Here is a 14154-nt window from a genome sequence, read left to right as displayed (position 1 = left end):
CCCCCCCCCAAAAAAAAAAAAGAAGAAGAAGAAGAAAATCTTCAACGTGGTAACTGTTCTTACTGTCTCTGCCACCCAACATTTAAATAGTGTTCTTCTGGCTGAGATGGGGTTGAAACGTAAATCAGTAAGATTGCATTTGGTTTGGTAGTTATTCAAACAAATGTTTCTGGTGTGTTTATGTTTTACGAGAACAAGAAGACAGAATCTTTCATTGAATGTTCATCGTTCACTTTTTCTAATCGAATTGGGTTAAAAAAATGTTAGAAAGGAGAAATGTTGGAACATGATAACCGTCGTCGATTGTGAGGTCAGTATAGACCCGTGAGACTAGTTTGGATATCCTTCATTAGCATAAAAAAAAATATCATAGGCTATAAGTTTGGTCTATGATTAAACAATTCTCTAGAATTAGAATTTTTGTTTATGATCTTTAATATTAGCCCTGTTTTTTCTTTTATTCTTTGGGTGAACCTGTTTTTTCTTCTCACCTATAAGCAATCATACTCGCTGTCCCCGAGAGCGGATCATCTGCTCGTACGGTAAATAAGTGGCATGTGTCCAACCTCTTTACGGAGTTAACCTTCCGTTATTTTTGTTATTCAAAATTTAAATATATTTTTTATTTTCTCTATTTTTGAGGGATTGGAAATTATTCAATTTTATTAACCTTTTTTATCTCTTCTATTTGTGGGAGTTCAAATCGTGAATACTCATGTCTCTCTCTCTCTCTCTCTCTCTCTCTCTCTCTTTTTGAGCTTCTTGACCATGACTTTGTTGATCATGTGTGAGTACATGTATGGATGAAAACCATTACAGGCATGGGTATAGCAAATTCTAAATCCCTTCTAAATATTTTCTTCCTTCTTGATTTTATTGGATTTGTTCTGCAAGTTCAATTTTAAGTTTCTAGATTGAGTGATCTAATTCTTCTTCAAGAAGATTTTGCGTACCTTTAGCTAATTCTTCTTTCAAATTTCTTATGCTTCATTGTAGATGATCTTCACCCACAGAGACAGTGTTCAACACTCAAACACACACATGATCCGCTACTCCATTTGAAATTTATGGTTACTAACATGATTGAAATTGAAGAAAAACGAAAAGACAGAGAGAGAGAGACGTGAAGGATACTACTCCATTTGAAATTTCTGAAGATAAAATTGAATATATATATATATATATAAATAGCGGAGATAAATAACTAATGAAAATCTGTAATAGTTTATCTTAAGAGATTGTTTTTATATCCACGATTTGAAACTCCCCACCAATAGAGGAGATAAAAAAGGTTAATAAAATCTAAATAATTTCAAATTTCTCAAAAATAGAAAAAAAAATTGAATAAAAAAATTAGCAAAAGGTTACCTCCGCAAGTGGGTTGGACACATGGCAGTTATTTACTGTACGAGCAATTTGAATCATCGAGCAGATGATCCGCTCTCTCTGTCCCCCTTTATTAGGGGAAAGACGAGGAAGTTATTAAAAAATAAGAAAAAAACATGATTTTCTCTTGGCCAGTTTGATTCATAATTCATCAAATTTTGACAAAGGTAAGTCAAATCGAGAAACCTAGGGCCCGTTTGATAACGTTTCAAGAAAAGAGTTTCTGCCGTTTTTGTGTCCAGAAACAACAGAAACAGAAACGGCACAAAAAGCGTTTGATAAAACTGTTTCATTTAACTTGTTTTTAGAAATAGAAATTGAAATTTCTATCTATATATGGTTCAAGAAACGACCCAGGCGAAATAAGTTCTATTTGTTTTGCCGTTTCTGGAAATGACTCGTGGCCATTCTTTTGCTGATTACTATCGACTTCCATAAACATGACTTATCAAATACCTTTAATTCTGTTTCTGTTTTTAGAAATGGAAATTTATGTTTCTACCGTTACTTGAAACAGAAACGGAAGAAACATTATCAAACGGGCCTTTAGTTTTTCATCTATAACTAGAAACAATGCAAAAACATTAGACTGTAAGATTATTTAAGCAAAGAAGAAGAGATGATAAGATCATCCAATCAATTTTATCCTTGTATGATCTTGCGCTGGATTTTATTCCATCTCTCCCCCCTGTGTGTGTAACCAAGTCCAAAGAGGGAAAAACACTGAAAATCCCATGTTAGATGGATCACTGGTATTGACCTTTCCAATCCCAATACACATGTATGATTCAAGAGTAAAATTTAAAAGAGGAAAAAAAAGAAAGATCTGTCCGATAAGATTGTATCCATACCAATTCAAATTGATATTAGAATGATATCGACCTTGACCAATCCCATAACCATTCCTAAATCTTAGAACCTTTACGAGGTTCCTCGTTGGGTACCCATCATGAGAGGATGGCCTTATTTGTAGTTTGAACTCTACCTTAATTGGACGATAAGATGGCGGGACTTAAATCCACTCTAATATGCCACATCCAACCATCCCATCCCATCCCCAACCCAGACTATAGTGTCAGGGAAGATCACTACAATCATGATCATAAGATGTGGTTCTATGCTATTTTTAACGAAGAGGAGAGCGAAAAACGTGGCCGAGAGGAAGGTTTTTAAACTCAAGATCAAAAGTGATATGGATCAGATTGGTTCTCGTTTAAACACATTCCCATTTTACCGTTGAAAACACGTTTTTCAATATGGTTTCCAAAGATAGGGGAAAAAACTAGAAACGGCAAGCATTTTCGTTTTAAACACGTTTAAAATGCATTTAAACACGTTCCCCTTTTTTTAGCGTCTTTTAAGACTTAACTTGTTGAACATAATGTCTACTTAATTGACCATATCTCTCTCTTCCGAACTCTGATCGACCTGATTCTTCCGTCAACTTGAAGCTAACTCAATGACCTATATTTCTCATGATATCACTTTCAATTCAATACTAATGTATGGACCCTGAAATTGATATACAAACTAATGCATAAAGTGTTTCTAAAGTGATGACTCCCAACTCAAACTGAACAGACGTTACTTTGAGAATGTGTTGACTATGTTGACAACAATGAATAACATCATAGCCAAGTCACATTACTCAATAAGACTTGAATATGTGTGGTGTATGAATTTAGAATTGATGTTGGATGATATTCAATTATATGTCATAAAACTTATAATGAGACATGAAATATATATACATTGGTGCTAGATACCGTAGTTGTTTTGAACATTAGATGCATGTATTCATGTAATAATTTATTAATTTATATGAGTATACTATCTTTTTTTTTTTTTGTTTGAAATCTACACGTTTAAAACTCGTACCATCCATTTTATTTTTTTGCTTTTCTCTGTTTTTTTGACCATTTATTTGATTGTATCGTTCAAAAATTTTTACCGTTTAAAATCCGTATCATCCGTTTATTTTTTTTGGTCATTCCCTTTTTTTCTAGCTATGAACTGGAGTATGGTCTACGTGCCCTTTTTCTTCTCTATCATGACGTATCAATTGATTTACTGTAGGGGTCGCTTTTTTCCTTTGTCCTTCTCCCTGATTTTTGCCCTATGTATCAGTCAAGATTGGACAGAATCTGATAGAATCCACAAGCCACCCAAGCCATATGATGAAATGGAGGAAACCGACACCAATCTATAGAAACCAACATCATATCTAATCCTCAAATCAAATGTATAGAGAACTCCACAAGAATGCCAATTGTCAAGTCATTATAACCGGATGAAAGATCCATCCATCAGGGTTTTAATTGGATCCACAGCAGTAGATCTAGCTTGAGAAGCTTCTTCAAGTGTTGAGTGTACCAACACCTAAGTTAATTGGTGGACCCCACTTCATAAGCTAATCAGGTACAAGATCTATCATCGACCATTCCACCATGCGTCAATGCCCGTTGACTCCGCTTCCTACCTTTTTTGGGTAATATTTCTTCTTTTATCCATCATCTACCATTCCACCATGAGGCAATGCCCGTTGACTCCGATTCCTACCTTTTTTTTTAGTAATATTTCTTCTTTTTCTTGTAGGCTATACTATTACTATTTGTTATGATTGTCTCCAATTTTTTATCTATTTTGAAAATGACTCATTTTGACATATTTTGGTAATGATTTGAATAAGAATTTTTTTTTGAGATTTGAGATGATAGCGGAGTATATATATATATATATATATATATATTTATATGTTATGTCTTGTTGGGTAAAACATCGTGAGATCTTGGGTTTTTCGTTTTAGGGTTTTTGGGTGAGTTTTGTTACCATGATTTAGGTGTTCTTGAGATAGATCTTCATTGTAGTTTTTCTTCCAACATAGTGAATTATTTTTTTCTTTGTTCAAAGACGTAGCACACCACATCGGTATGTGAATCTCGTTAAATCTGTGTCTTGTGTGAATCTGTGTTTATATTTCCGTGTTTGATCTAACATTTATCGCCCATATAGTTTTTACAAATAGTAATTAGATAGAATTTTCTGGATGAAGATAGTTGGATGAACTATGAACTCCACCATAGAGACTAGAAATAATGACTTTTATTGTGGAAAGTGTCTTGGAAATTTTGTTCCACATTAGAATGGTAGATGACCAGGTGGCTAGGATTTCAATACATTATTAAATAGAGTGTGGCTGTCAACAGTTAGATCTTAGATTTTTGAACAACTCGTGAGGAGTAGGGTGTGGTTGATATTGGCTGAACAGCTATCGTATACGTTTAGCAATAATGAGAGCCTAAGCAGCCAAGCTCTGAGAGCGAGTCTTGGATGAACTTGATATAAATATATATATATATATATATATATATATGCTAGGAAGAACAGAAGAATACATTGCTTCTCTCTTGACACTACTACTCTATATAACACAGTATTGGGAGCCTTTCTTGCCTGGTTATGCTGCTTTATACCATACAAACAAACAAGGTTAGCTTTGTTCACCCTTCTTGATATTCTTTTTTACACTCTATTGGATACTTTGACAGGGCTGGATACTAGGAATTCCACTTGGAGAAAACAAAGTAATTAAGCTTTTGCTATTCTTGTATAGCAGAGATACAGCTAAGATTTTTCTAATAATTTAAAGGGAAAGTGAGCATTCATCGGAGGTGGTTGGGTGTGGACCATATCTGAGTTCCATAGAATGAAAGATAACTCATTGTTATTGAGAAGCAAATCCTATTGCTAATTACCTTAGAAATTCAGTTGCTAAGTATGAGACCTCGGATCTTGTCCAAGCTTTGTCACCACTAGTCAACATGGAGCTAGAAGTTGATGCTATAAATTGTCCAAGATTATGTCTTAAATAACTAGTTTGATATTCTTTCTTTTTAGTGGAGAATCTCTTTGGTTAGTCTAGCTTACTGATGGCAGTGCCGAAGGTGGGTTCGTCTTTTTAGGAGTTCCTCCGCCTCCTTTTTGTGTCTGGGATTTAGCTAGCTTGTATGTATTTGCTTTCTTTTTTCCTTTTTCTTTAATAGAAATGATCTTTCAGTGAAAAAAAAATAATAAAGGAAAAATGATGTATACGATTGTGGGGGCGTAATGGAATCTTACATGCTAGCACCACATTGACGTTGGATGAAATGGAAACATATTTTAACCGTTCGTTATTATTGTCAATGCAGTTGTTGAAAAGAAAGATAGATCAAAGGTCAAGCAATGGCGGATGTTACGGAAACCAAAAGGGAACACAACTGCCATGAAGATCCCCATATTTTCGCTTCAGTTGATGATAATACTGTAAGAGAAGACAAGAGCAGGAGAGGAGATGAAGTTATTAGTGTATTGGTGCTGGAATCCATCGAGAAAGATCGTAAAAAGGTTTGTCCCTTGTCATTCAATTGCAGCATTTACCGAGTTCCCAATCCACAGTTTAAAAGAAAACCAGAAGCCTACATTCCTCGTATGGTCTCCATTGGCCCTTTTCACTGCGACAAGGAACACTTAAAACCTATGGAAGCACAAAAGTTGAGATATTTGAATGATTTTCTAACCCGAAGCCAATTTCAGGCAACCTTGGAGAATTATGTTAATGTTATTACAGAATTGGAAGACAAAGCTAGGCAATGTTACTCGGAAATTATCCAAGAATCTAAAGAAGAGTTTGTGAAAATGATGGTAATTGATGGTTGCTTCATACTTGAGCTCATCCTTAAGATTACTAACGATGATCCAGATATGATAATGAATACCCCATGGATGTTTTATTTTATAAAGTACGACATGATTCTACTAGAAAATCAACTTCCTTTCTTTGTTCTTGAGCGTCTCTATGAACTATTCACAGGGAATTCTAATTCTAATGGACTTGATACACTCATCTTCAGTTTCTTCCAAATTCTAGTGCCACAATCCCACAGCATTACCCCTGAAAGTTATCAATTTCGATGCTCAGAGGTAGTTGAACCGTTTTCTAAGGCGGCAGTGGCCTCCACAATCAGACCTCACCATTTGCTTCATTTTGTACGAGATTTGTTCCTCCAAACATCCTCAGGGCGGTGGAGGCCAGAGGATCCTGGACCAATCATGTCCATCCATTGTGCAATAGAGCTTGAGGAGGCCTGTGTCAAGTTTGAGAAGGAGGTGAAGAAGAAGACATGTTTGTTGGACATAACATTTCAAAATGGAGTGTTAGAAATTCCAACCATTACAATTCAGGATGGGACTGAGTCTCTACTTCGAAACCTCATTGCTTTTGAACAGTCTAGTTCTGTGTACAAGAACTACATCACGGATTATGCTTTGTTCATGGATGACCTTATCAACTCTGCCACAGATGTTGAGTTGCTTCAGAAAAAGGGAATTATTAAGAACTGGCTTGGTGAACCAAAAGATGTGGCTGCCTTATTTAATGGTCTTCTGAAAGATGTTACTACAGGGAGAGATTACTTCTACAATGTTCGCCATGAATTGGAGAAATATTATGAGACTCCATGGCACAAATGGAAGGCAAGTTTGATGCAAAAGTATTTCAATTCTCCATGGGCATCCATTTCTCTCATTGCTGCATCAATTCTCCTCTTCTTGACTGTCATACAGACCGTTTGTTCCATCCTACAAGTCACATGAAGTTTGTGATCCCATGAATCCATTGATATGTTTAATATTTAGTATGAGTATTCATATTGTATGTCATATTGTGTATATTTAAGAATTTGATTCCAAAATATAAATATTAGTATTCATATTATGTGTGTGTCGAATGGTAGTCGTAAGGGTATTAATCGGTTCGGTTTCGGTGTATACAGCACCGTTTGATTCGGTTCACATTTATTTAGTTGAAACCAAAACCAAAACCAAACCATTTAAACGGTGTCGGTTTCACAGTTTTAAACGGTTTTGATCGTGGTTTAATCCATACAATTTCTAAACGGTTAGCAATCGATATGCTAGTTTATTCACATACTTAACTGATTTTTTTTTGTTGATGAATGCTTCAATCTTGTATCAAATTAAATGAAGCATTGAACAAGCAAATATTTAACTACATAACTACATAATAGGAGTAAATTATTGAATAAACTATTGGACAACCTCTTTGGTCCTTATTAAACCCATCATGTTTTGTTAAAACAACCAAACAACTAAGCAAAAGAAAATATTACATGGAGAAAGTGAAATACATACAAAGCTGCTAATAAACACAACTTAACTTAGTGTTCTAAAGTTAAAGAGCATGAAGGCACTGAATACACATTAGTTAACCCCTTATTCTATTAAATCACTATGCAGGTTAAACAGATCGGTTTTGATGGTGTAAAAGGTTTGATTTTCATGGTGTCAATTTGGTTTGAAATTGACGGGTTAAATGGTTGAAATCGAACTATCTCATTTAGCTACTCGGTCTTAAACTTGAAACCATAACCGAACCATTTACTAAACGATTTTACGATTTCAGTGTAAATGGCTCGGTTCAGTTTCAAATTCGTATCCTTAGTCATCACTGGAGAGAGAGGAGAGGAGAGAGAGAGAGAGAGAGAGAGAGAGAGAGAGAGAGAGATTTCTATGGAAGTTAGGGTTTCTCTTTCCTCTCTTGCAATTTGGGGAACAATTCTCTCTTCTCTTCTCTTCTTCCCACCATGTAAGTGTGTTCGAGGTGTATCCATTCAAACGTTTTGTCCCTTGGGGAGTTTGCACTTTTGGATTTTGAGATAACCCTAAACCCCTATAATAATGGCTTGTTTGGTTTTTTCCTTCTTCAGTTCAAATTGGAGACAGACATGGTGGCCATATGGAAGAGGAATTCGGTTCGGGTTGGATCCCAACTAATTAGATTTCAGAGATGGAGGACGGATTTTAATGTTAATGACAAGCATGCTGTTACAAAGATGGTCTAGATTCGTTTTAAAACCTCCCTCTTGAATACTGGCATGAGAAGGTGCTGCTTACGATGGCAAAGGCAGCTGGTAGGCCGATGGAAATCGATCGGTGAACTCATTTTGCTTCCATGGGAGGTTACGCTAGAGTCATGGTTGAATTGGAGATGGGCGCCAAGAGGGTTGAAGAAATTCAGGTTGACCGAAAGCAGCCTGGAACCGACGTGCGATTCTAGTTTTCTCAAACAATCATCTATGAAGACAGTCTAAGCCGTTGTGGTTATTGCAAGAAGGTTGGGCATGATATTCAACACTTTCGCGACAGAAAAAGTGTTGAGTTCCAGAGTCGCACGGAGAAGGGAGTCCCTGGAGCGGCTTTTGCTGATGAAGGCAATGCCAATCGTCATGGTGCTTGTCCAGAACCGTTGGTGGAGCCGGAGGACAACGATGGTGGCGGCAATGGATTGCCAACTCAGCAATCAGATCGGGAAGGATCTTCTTCCCATTCTTGTCCTCAATCCCCTTCTAATTTTAGAGTCCATAACAGCTCTCAATCTAGGGAGGAAAATTCTGATTGGTCTCCTACCCGTAATAGCTCTTTGGAGATAATTCTCCCTATCCCTCAAGATCTTGCTGACTCAGTAAACAAAGATGCAATTTTGGCTAACCGAATTATCTCTCATTCTTCGGCTGATTCTGGCCCCCTTGGTAACCAATGCGGGTCTAGCGGGTCTAGCGGGTTGGGTTTGGAGGACGGCCATACCCACTTGGATGCCAACGAATCGGATCCTTCTTCATCTCAAGTTCAAGTCGAGCACCAAGTAACTTCAATATTGCCAAGTACCATCCAGGGAGGGGCAATCATCCTTCATCATGAGGAGATTGCTCGTGCGGATGACCTATCTGTTCGAGTTTCGCAGAGAGAAATTGCTGGGGCAGGAACCCACAGGAAAGATAAAGCAATTTCAAATTTTGAGCAGACCAGAAGGTCTGATCGGTTGGCAAGCTCATCGAAGTGATTATAAAGGTTTTCTTTTGGAATGTGAGGGGGTTTAAGAAGGCCGTATCTCGCATGGCCTTGAGAAAAATTGTAATAGATCATAATCCTGACATTATATGTTTAGCAGAGCCAATGGTTGACTCTTCTATGTTCCTTGCATTATTTTTTAATAAAATCGGATATGAGTTTGATCTGGTTCACAATAATAGGGAGAACAAGGTTCCTAACCTTTGGCTGATGTGGAAGAGAGGGGTTCCTAGGCCGTCTATTGTTTCGGAGTCAGAGCAACAAATATCTGTCAAGGTCGTCTGGCATGCCAACGACGTTTTCTTATCTGTCATTCATGCCAGCAATTTTAGAGTGAAAATAAGGGAATTATAGCTCAAATTGGCCTCCATCCCAGTAGCGGCTGCTCCTTGGCTCATGGTTGGGGACTTCAATGCCACGCTTGCTTCTCATGAAAAGCGTGGTCCAGGGTCCTTCAGTTTGGGTTCGGCGGCTGAATTTGAAGCTATGATAGACTCTTGCTCCCTGATTAATATTCCCTCCCATGGTCCAAAATTCACTTGGTCAAACAACAGGAGAAGAGGGAATGTGGTTGCAGTTCTGGACAGGGGTTTCTGCAATGACGCATGGCTCAACCACTTCCAAGACTGTGTTCAATCAGTGCTCCAATGGGATTTCTCTGACCACTGCCCTATCTTAGTGGTCTCTGAGGCTTGCCCGAAGCCAGGTAACTCCCCCTTTCGAATGCATAAATTCTGAACTGAAAATTCATCCTTTATTCATCTCATTCATGATTTGTGGTCTCAATATGTTTCTGGTCCTCCTACTTTTATCTTAGCTCATAAACTCAAGAGGCTTAAGCCTATCATTAGAGCTTGGGCTAGGCAATCCTTCCCAAATTTTGATATAGAGTTGGATAAATCAAAAGAGGCTCTGGTAGGGATTCAGAGTTAAATTGAAATATTAGGGATGACTGATGATTTATTTGGGAAGGAAGCGGATGCTAAAACAACCTATTTAAATGCTTTAAAGAATCATGAAAAGCTCTGGGCGGAGAAATCTCGCATCACTTGGCTGAAGCATGGTGATAGGAATTTTAAATTCTTTCACCTTTATGCCAAGATTAGAAGGGCAAGAAACACTATCAGATTGCTTCAAAAATCTGATGGGTCAAAGATTTTTGACAGAGATGGGATTGTGAGCTATATGGTAGATTATTTCCAATCTTTTCATAAAAGTTCGCCTGTCTCTGATCATTCGGATCTGCTTAACTCCATTCCTGCTTTAGTTGATGAGGTCGACTTGCTTTCTTTGGATGCTATTCCAAGTGCAGTTGAAATCAAGACGGCTGTTTGGGACCTTGATCTGGATAGCTCTCCGAGCCCTGACTGCTACCCTGGGTATTTTTTCGGGCATTGTTGGGAGGTGGTGGAAGGTGATTTCACTAAAGCAGTCAGAGAATTCTTTTTCTCAGGCATTATGCCCCCTGGTCTAAATAATAATTTTTTAGTTTTGATCCCAAAAGTTGTTGGAGCCATCTTGCTGGACAAGTTTCGGCCCTTGTGTATGGGGAACTTTGTCTGCAAAGTTATATAAAAAATTTTAGCTACAAGAATGTCTTTCTTGCTGCCGAGGTTGATTTCAGAAGAACAGGGGGCATTCCAAAAAGGCAAATTGATTCACTCGAATGTTGGTTTGGCTTCTGAGCTAGCAAATATTATGTTTTCTGCCACCAGAGGAGGAGGATTAGGAATCAAACTTGACGTTCAGAAGGCCTTTGATTCTATCTCCTGGGATTTTTTACTGCAAGTGTTGAAATGTTTTGGCTTCTCTGATAAATGGGTGAACTGGATGCAGCAGGTCCTTTGTTCTTCAAAAATCTCTATTCTTTTGAATGGCGGTCCTGTGGGATATTTCAATGTGGAGCGAGGCTTAAGGCAAGGGGACCCCATGTCTCCAATTCTCTTCATTCTAGCGGAGGAGGTTCTGTGTAGAGGTATGCAAGCTCTCATTCGTGATGGGAAAATCAAACCCCTTCAGGGGCCTAGAGGTGAGGTAATGCCGGTCCACCTTTTATTTGCAGACGACATATTTATTTTCATGAATGCTTCTATTAAGTATGTTCGTAACCTAAATAATTTTTTGAGGAAGTATCAAGATTTCTCTGGCCAGCAAATAAATCTAGATAAAAGCAAGCTTTTCATGGGGAAAATCAGGCATGCTCGTATTATGGACATTGCTGAGGTCTTGGGCATCTCTGTTTGCAACTTCCCTACTAAATATCTTAGGTTCAGATCTTCAAAGGAAGAGTGAAGAAAAGCTTTTTGCTGCCTGTCCTAGACAAAGTAAAGGAGCGCATGGCGGGATGGAAAGGAAAACTCCTTTCAATGGCTGGAAGGGTTCAGTTGGTGCGCTCGGTGATTATGGGCATACCAGTCCATAACATGGCTGTCTATTGGTGGCCAAATTCCTTAATTAGCTTGATGGAAAGGTGGATGCGTAATTTTATAAGGACTGGTGATGTGGATAGCTCCAAAGCAGTGATAGTTAAATGGGAGCAGGTTTGTAAACCAAGGGACGAAGGAGGCCTAGGAATCCGTCGGCTTCGAGACATGAACAAATCTTTATTGTGCTAGCAAGTTTGGAACATCAAGCATGGGAACTCAAGCATGAGTAGGCTATTCAAGGCTAGATTTTTGAAGAACGGAAATATTAACCCATCTTTTAAGTCATCATTAGTTTGGCCTGGATTGCGCAAAGTTTGGAATTTTGTTTCTTCCAGAGAGCGATGGATTATTGGAAATGGGTAGGATATTAGGCTTTGGTCTGACATTTGGATAGGTGATAAATCGATTGCAAAGTCTTGTGGTTTAGACTATGGGTTTCTAAAGAATTCGACTTTGAAGGTTTCAGACGTCATCCAGAACTCTAAATGGATTTTACCACCTGTTCGCTCCCCTCTCCTCCATCAATGTTTTGAAGCTGCTCGGGCTATTAGGCTGCCCCTATCAAACTTAAAGGATCAATTTGTTTGGTCCTGTACCTCCTTAGGTTCTTTCTCCTCTTCTTCTGCATGGGAGGAGATAAGAAAACGCAACCCCAAGGTTCCTTGGAGCTCCTTGGTTTGGGGGAAACTCATGCAGCCAAGACTATCCACTTTTGGATGGAGACTAATGCACAAAAAACTCCCTATAGATGATGTGGTTTTGGTGAAAAGAATCCCTCTGGCCTCCAAATGCTGCTTATGTGATGAGCAAGCTGAGTCCTTTAATCACCTGTTCATGGGTTGCAAATTTTCCGTGGCAGTTTGGAAAATATTCTTGGATTGTTTTGGGATGTCTTGGCCTGACATTGAAGACTTGCCTCTGCTTGTTCGGTGGTGGATCAGAAAATGCAGGATCCTGGTGCTTAAAGAACCTTGGTCTATGGGGTTAGTCACTGTGGCTGACAACATTTGGATAGAAAGGAATTCTAGGATATATGGGAGTAGATTCCTTTCTCCCTTCTCTGTATTTGATAAGATTGAAAGAGTCTATCAAGACTCCAAAATCTCAATCTCTGACAGACTGCCTCACATCTCTGATATCATGTGCTACCAGCGTCTGGGTTTGATCATTAATCCTAAGCGCCCTCCTGAGCCTTTGGAAATTTTCTGGTGCAAGCTTCCTTCTGGTTGGACAAAATTAAATGTGGATGGTAGCTCCATGGGCAACCCTGGTAGGGTTGGCGCAGGTGGAGTTATTCGTAATGACCTTGGGGCTGTGATTGGTTCCTTTAAAAATTTTATTGGGATTCAATCAAACTATGTAGTAGAATTTCAAGCTTTGATCCTAGGTCTCCTTATGGCTAAGGAGCTGAGAGTTTTGTCTCTTTGGATCGAGTCAGACTCTGCGGCGGTGGTGGTGGCAGTTCAAGCCAGGTCCATTCCATGGTTTGTCGCTCAACAATGGATCTCCCTAGAGCCTTTCTTGCTTTCTATTTCTTGGAAGATTTCCCACTATTTTAGAGAGGCTAATAGTATAGCTGATTTTTTGGCTTGGGATGCGGCAAAATCAGGATCATCCGAATATAATGCTCAGCTCCCGAAGCACATTTGGGATGAGATAGCTCATGACGCCGACTCTAGGCCTAGATTTCGGTTCTAATTTTTTCTGCATTTTCTCCCTGCTGATGGCAATGCCGAAGGTGGGGAAAAATGTGGTCTCTGAGATGTAATTGTTTGTCATTTTTTTCTTTTCTCTTTAATATATTTGAATCTTTAGCAAAAAAAAAGAACTGCATGAACAAAGATTAATGGAAGAAACAAACCGAGTTGGCACCCTATCAACCAGAAGAATTTGGATGCTTATGGTAGCCTCATGCTTTATAATTATATGCAATGGTTGTACTTAAAATCTGTATCACTACCACTCTCTCCCTAGGAAAATTGAGTTGGCACCCTATCAACCATATTGTATTCAACAATGGAGTGTTGAAAATTCCAACCTTGAAAATTGAGGAATGGACAAAGCCTTTACTTCGAAACCTAATTGCCTTTGAGCAGTCTCGTGATAGCTTTGATAATTATATCACAGCTTATGCTGCCTTCATTGATGGTCTCATTGACTCTCCCAAGGATGTTGAGTTGCTTCAGAAGAAGAGAATTATTGAGAGCTTGCTTGGTGACTGTTTGAGATTTAAAATGTAACCGCAAGCATAGATTTAAAATGTAACCGCAAGCATACGGATCAGTGTAGCTACGGGTCGAACACAGGGAGAGCAGCCACTTTATTTTTTTATTTCTTTTAATAATGCGAAAGTGAACCGATTAATGGTTGTGATCTAATTCTAATTACTGTCCTAAACATATGTATCTAAAATAACGTCCTAACCATTCGTCAT

General features: G+C 38.4%; 1 protein-coding gene across 2 annotated transcripts in view; it reads left to right on the top strand.

Moving 5' to 3' along the window:
• The first annotated feature begins 4774 nt into the window (after positions 1-4774).
• LOC122085384 (UPF0481 protein At3g47200-like) overlaps positions 4775-14154 on the top strand; it is a 9600-nt gene continuing 220 nt past the window's right edge. Inside the window, exons 1-2 of one of the 2 annotated variants that reach the window (XM_042653777.1) lie at positions 4775-4875; positions 5577-6900. In XM_042653777.1, coding sequence (XP_042509711.1) covers positions 5611-6900 — 1290 coding nt within the window. In that variant the 5' untranslated portion in view covers positions 4775-4875; positions 5577-5610. Of the gene's footprint in view, positions 4876-5576; positions 7039-14154 lie in introns of those variants that run through there. The other variant, XM_042653776.1, reaches the window with a different exon arrangement.

Source organism: Macadamia integrifolia, chromosome 8 (genome assembly GCF_013358625.1).
Source record: "Macadamia integrifolia cultivar HAES 741 chromosome 8, SCU_Mint_v3, whole genome shotgun sequence".
Taxonomy (NCBI): Eukaryota; Viridiplantae; Streptophyta; class Magnoliopsida; order Proteales; family Proteaceae; genus Macadamia; species Macadamia integrifolia.
This window is presented reverse-complemented; position numbering and strand designations above follow the sequence as displayed.